The following is a 6,000-nucleotide window of genomic DNA, read 5'->3' as shown; positions in this document are numbered from 1 at the left end:
ACCACGTACAGTTAATAACATAAATATGTGAGCTACATGCTAACATTACGTTTTAACACCATTCTTGGTTCGCAACATTAGCATATCTTTGTAAAGTGCTTGCCAACATTACATTTTATCATCATTCTGGGTTAGCAGCATTAGCATGGCTATGTGAGCTACATGCTAACATTACATTTTAACATCATTCTAGGTTAGCAGCATTAGGATGGATATGTGAGCTACATGCTAACATTACATTTTAACATCATTCTAGGTTAGCAGCATTAGCATGGCTAATGCTAGGTTAGCAACATTAGCATAGTTATACAAGTCACTTACTAACATTACATTTCAACACCACGTTCAGTTAATAAAATAGATATGTTAGCTACATGCTAACATTACATTTTAACACCATTCTTGGTTCACAAAATTAGCATATCTTTGTAAAGTGCTTGCCAACATTACATTTTAACATCATTGTGGGTTAGCAGCATTAGCATGGCTATGTGAGCTACATGCTAACATTACATTTTAACATCATTCTAGGTTAGCAGCATTAGCATGGCTATGTGAGCTACATGCTAACATTACATTTTAACACCATTCTTGGTTCGCAACATTAGCATATCTTTGTGAGGCGCTTGCCAACATTACATTTTAACATCATTCTGGGTTAGCAGCATTAGCACGGCTATGTGAGCTACATGCTAATATTACATTTTAACATCATTCAAGACTAGCAACACTAGCATTACTAACATTACATTTCAACACCACGTACAGTTAATAACATAAATATGTGAGCTACATGCTAACATTACATTTTAACACCATTCTTGGTTCGCAACATTAGCATATCTTTGTAAAGTGCTTGCCAACATTACATTTTATCATCATTCTGGGTTAGCAGCATTAGCATGGCTATGTGAGCTACATGCTAACATTACATTTTAACATCATTCTAGGTTAGCAGCATTAGGATGGATATGTGAGCTACATGCTAACATTACATTTTAACATCATTCTAGGTTAGCAGCATTAGCATGGCTAATGCTAGGTTAGCAACATTAGCATAGTTATACAAGCCACTTACTAACATTACATTTCAACACCACGTTCAGTTAATAAAATAGATATGTTAGCTACATGCTAACATTACATTTTAACACCATTCTTGGTTCACAAAATTAGCATATCTTTGTAAAGTGCTTGCCAACATTACATTTTAACATCATTGTGGGTTAGCAGCATTAGCATGGCTATGTGAGCTACATGCTAACATTACATTTTAACATCATTCTAGGTTAGCAGCATTAGCATGGCTATGTGAGCTACATGCTAACATTACATTTTAACATCATTGTAGGTTAGGATATTTACTGATTTAAAACTAAATGATCAAACATCTCAAGTCTGGTTATTCGTGACTTAAGATAGTTTCTCAGACTGATAGAGAGTAGAGATTAATTTTAAGATGTGTAGTGAAGCCTGATTTTTTAAATATATTTTTTTAAGGTTTGCTTTTATTAGGAATTCAAGTGTAAAGTAACAGTAAAGTTTATTAAAAATGTGTGGAATAAAGTGTGGGAATGCAGTAAATGTCATATTTTACATTTAAAATATTCACTTTACAATAAAAAGCCTTGTTGAATTTGAAAAATACTAACAAAAAAAATAACACACTATTACATACATTTAAAAAAGAAATTTGGCATCAAAAGAGACATTTATTGGGGCAAGAAGAATCATTTCAAAAAAAGGAAAGCTTGTTAAAACAGCAAAGTTTGTTAAGATGGACAAATATTTTCCGTGGTAACCCAAAACACTGTTGTTGTCCAAGGCCAGGATCCAACTGGAAACATTTTTTTGACGTTGAAAGAAATTGTGAAACAAAAGAAGGTATTTCCTCAAATAATAGTCTGGGTTATTAAAAGTAAGGCGTTTATTAGACCTTGTAGTTAGTACAAATTATATATATATATATATATATATATATATATATATATATATATATATATATATATACACACATATATATATATACATACATATATATATATATATATATATACATACATATATATATATATATTTAAGTAACATTTCAGTAATGTTTAAATTATTTTTTATAATAAAATGCAATATTATACATTCAATAAATATGACTTTTGTACAAATTGTATCTACATTAAAATAAAATAGGACTGTATTATAACAAAAATTAATTCGTAAAGCATCTTTTTAACAAGATGGAAAATTGTTATTTTTTGATAAAATATTAATTTTGAAAAAAATATTTTTCAACATAAAAATAAAATTGGATTTTCATAAAAGTAGAATTTAGAGTATGTATATATTTATATATATATATATACTTTTTTAAAAATAAAATATGAGTTTAATAAAAAATATGTTTGTCATGAAACTAAATGTATCTTGACAAGTACTATCAATCTATCTATCTATCCATCCATCCATCTATCTATCTATCTAGCTATCTATCTATCTATAAGTTGTTTTTTGTATATATTATTTTAATAATTGAACGAAAACGTGTATATTTTAATAAAAAATGTAGAATTAAAAAAAATATTAAACCGTGTTATTATTAATTATGTTTGTTATAATTAAATATATTTTCTTAAAAGGTCCAAATTTGATCTATTTTCAAATAAAAGATGACTATATTAAAAATTAATTTGTAAAACATCTTTTTAATAAGATGTAAAATTGTTATATTTTAATATAATATGAATTTTGAACAATAAAATAAAATTGGACTTTTGTACACATTTTTTATAGTAATATATATATATATATATATATATATATATAAATATATATTTATAGTAATATATATATAGTATATATTAGGTTGTATGTGAAGTTTTATATATATTTATATATACATATATGTATATATGTATGTAAATATATATATATACATATACAAATATATACATATATCTATATGACTATAATAAAAAATGAATTTGTATGTACACATTTTTTATAGTAATACATATATATATATATATGTATATATATATTACTATAAAAATGTGTACAAAATTCAACTTTTCTTAAAGTCAAATTTTATTTTATTGTTCAAAATTCATATTATATCAAAATATAACGATTTTACATCTTATTAAAAAGACATTTTACCAATTAATTTTTTATTAGTCATCTTTTATCTTAAAATAGATACTATATATATATATATATATATATATATATATACATATTTTTGTATTTTTTTTAAATAAAATACAAGTTTAATAAAAATATGTGATATTTGAACATGAAATTAGAGAAGTTGAATTTTGTACTATTTATTTTAATAATTGAATGAAAAATATGTATATTTTATTAAAAAGTGTAGATTTTAAAAAAATATATTTCAAATAAAACATGAGTTATTATTAATTATGTTTGTTGATATCTTATTCAACTGAAATGTAAATTTCGTACAAAATTATTTCAAATAAAATGAAATATTATACTTTAATGAAAGATGAATATTTATCGGAGTGATTTCATAATATTGTTGAACAATCTAACGTGTTTGTTGTGTTACGTCATTCATTGAAGGCTCGATGTCCAGCGTTTCCTTCCTTCTGCCCAACTCCTCGCTCAAGTTCTCAGAAACTTTGGTGGTTTTTCAATCGGATATTTTCTGAGCGTCAGCGGCTTTACAGATGCCACGTCGTGCCTTGTAACGAGGTCACTGAAAAGTTAATTTGCCTTTTTCGGGGGAACAAAGGAGGCGTCGACTTGAGGTCTTGTGTTTTATTTATGTAGAGCGTAGGACGGTATTTAGGGAAACAGGAAGTGGAAATGTGACTTTGAGTGTCTCAGAGGACTTTCTCCATGCGGCCCACGGTGATTCGGGCCAGAATGGAGATAAGTCGGTTGGCGTGCGTGACGCCGTGCGACGACGTCTGGACGAAGCCCAGCTTCCGGAGCAGAGAGGCGGCGCCCGACTGTGGCGAGCTGATGTCCAGGGCGAGGCGAGCAAAGCCTCGCTCTTTGCAGAAGTCTAAAGCTCGCTGGGTCAGCTGGGAGCCCAGTTTTTCGCGCCGCCAAGGGAACGCCACGACCACCAGGGACAGTTCCCCGGTAGCCCCGCCCTCGTTGTCCGAGCTGCCCGTCGCCACTCTGCCGTTGGCGTTATCCCCTACCCTTCGTCCGATCACCGCCACCATGCCAACCACCCTGGGAGGCTCGCGCCCGTCCGCCTCCGCCACCCAGAATCCGTTATCCGGGTTCTCCGTGTAGCTCGACCAGATGTCGGCCATGTCTGCGGCCAGCCTCCTGGCCAGGTAGCCCTCGTAGATCTCGTGGCAGCAGAAGTAGATAAGCCCCGCCCACGCCGCTCCGAAGAGCAGCGCCTGGAAGTAGGAGCTGCCCCCCAGCACGTAGCCCGCCATGGAGAGGCTCAGCGCCACGCCCACGTGGTCGGGGTGGACCATGGACTTGAAGAAGGCCGGGTAGATGTGCTCGCGGACTCCGTCGCGAAATAGTTCGGCCACGGCGCGCTGATCCGAGGGTCGGTACTCACGGATGGAGATCTGGACTGTGGGAAGCAGAAAAGCTTTTATGTAGGAGCGAAAGCAAAGTGTGAATACCTCTACTAATAATACCTAAAATTATAATAAATAGGAATAATAATAATAATAATGATAATAAATAGGTATATTAACAACAATGATAAATATAGGCCTAAGTGAGACCTACAAAGATGTTTTTCTTTCATGTGTCCACGACATTCCTACTGGGAGTTAGAGGCAGTTTTGTCTGTGTTTTCTTCCTTGGGGGGCGCTAGAGCGCAATTTTGAGTAATGGGGTTTGGTTTTTTGATTAGATCCCAATTTTCGCTAGTCCTGATGTGTGTCCAATTTGGTGAGTTTTGAAGCATGCTAAGGGGGTCAAATTACAGCTCAAAGAGGCGGTGGTATAATAATAAAGAATAATAATAAAATAAAACGCTAGAAATTCAATAGGGTCCTCTGTCCCAAAGGGACATCGGTCCCTAATTAATAGGAATATTTATAATAACTACATGAGGCAATTCCAGAAGGAATTGCGTGGGAATTTTCCAATGCTGAAGTTGAACTGATACCAATCAACCAATCAATCAATCAATCAATGTTTATTTATATAGGCCTAAATCACAAGTGTCTCAAAGGGCTGCCCAAGCCACAACGACATCCTCGGTTCAGATCCCACATAAGGATATATGCTGACGGAATGTAGTTTGAAGGTAAGAATAGTGTGAATGTTGAAGGGTTTAAATTTCCAGGAAAACCGGAATTTGGTTCGAAACTTGGGGAAAGTCTTAGTTGGAATTTCCAGGATGAGTGGAATCTGTTGATGTTGGAATGGTTTGAATAGGTTGAAAAATGTGGAAATGGGGGAAGTTTGAAAAATGGATAGTTCATTTTGAATAGGGAAAATTTCCCTAAAAATTGGGAATTCTAGGAAATCCGGGAAGTTGTTTTTATAATTGTTGAAGGAGAGCACACAGTTCCTTAAAAGGCTTGAAACGGATTAAATTAAATGCAAAATTTAGGAGTTGTGGAACTTTGAAAAATGTCCGATTGACTTCAATGGGAATTTCATAAAAATTGGGGAATTCCGGGAAAAGAAGGAATTTTTGAAAATGGTAAGAAAAACACAAAAAAATTTGAATTTTCTAAATGAGTTTGTTGGTGGTTGATGGTTGGTGTTGGAATTTTTCAAAAAGGTTGAGAAATGTTGATGTAGCAACATTTTTACTGAAAAATGGTGTTATGGAATTCCTGGAATCTCGAGAAAACCAGGAATGTTTCCAGTTCAAAAAACAACTGTGTTTTTTGTCCGGATTAAGAGGAATGTTTTGACAGTGGAATGGTTAAAGTGGGTTGAAAAATGTGAAAGGAGAAGTCGACAGAAAAAAGGTGAAAATAGGGTTTGGAAAACTGGGAATTCCGGGAATTTTTTAAATTGGAAAAATTATAGTTTGAATGGTCA

At 33.1% G+C, this 6,000-nt stretch overlaps 1 protein-coding gene across 2 annotated transcripts in view; it reads right to left on the bottom strand.

Moving 5' to 3' along the window:
* Positions 1 to 3,289: 3,289 nt before the first annotated feature.
* The window catches only part of LOC133554207 (probable N-acetyltransferase camello), a 28,584-nt gene continuing 25,873 nt past the window's right edge, over positions 3,290 to 6,000 (bottom strand). The window contains exon 2 of one of the 2 annotated variants that reach the window (XM_061902674.1): positions 3,290 to 4,564. In XM_061902674.1, the coding sequence (XP_061758658.1) occupies positions 3,843 to 4,564 (722 nt within the window). In that variant the 3' untranslated portion in view covers positions 3,290 to 3,842. The remainder of the gene's footprint in view (positions 4,565 to 6,000) is intronic. The other variant, XR_009807072.1, reaches the window with a different exon arrangement.

This window comes from Nerophis ophidion, linkage group LG06 (assembly GCF_033978795.1).
Source record: "Nerophis ophidion isolate RoL-2023_Sa linkage group LG06, RoL_Noph_v1.0, whole genome shotgun sequence".
In the NCBI taxonomy this organism is placed as follows: Eukaryota; Metazoa; Chordata; class Actinopteri; order Syngnathiformes; family Syngnathidae; genus Nerophis; species Nerophis ophidion.
The sequence above is the reverse complement of the archived record's forward strand: the minus strand, read 5'-3'. Positions and strand labels throughout refer to the sequence as shown.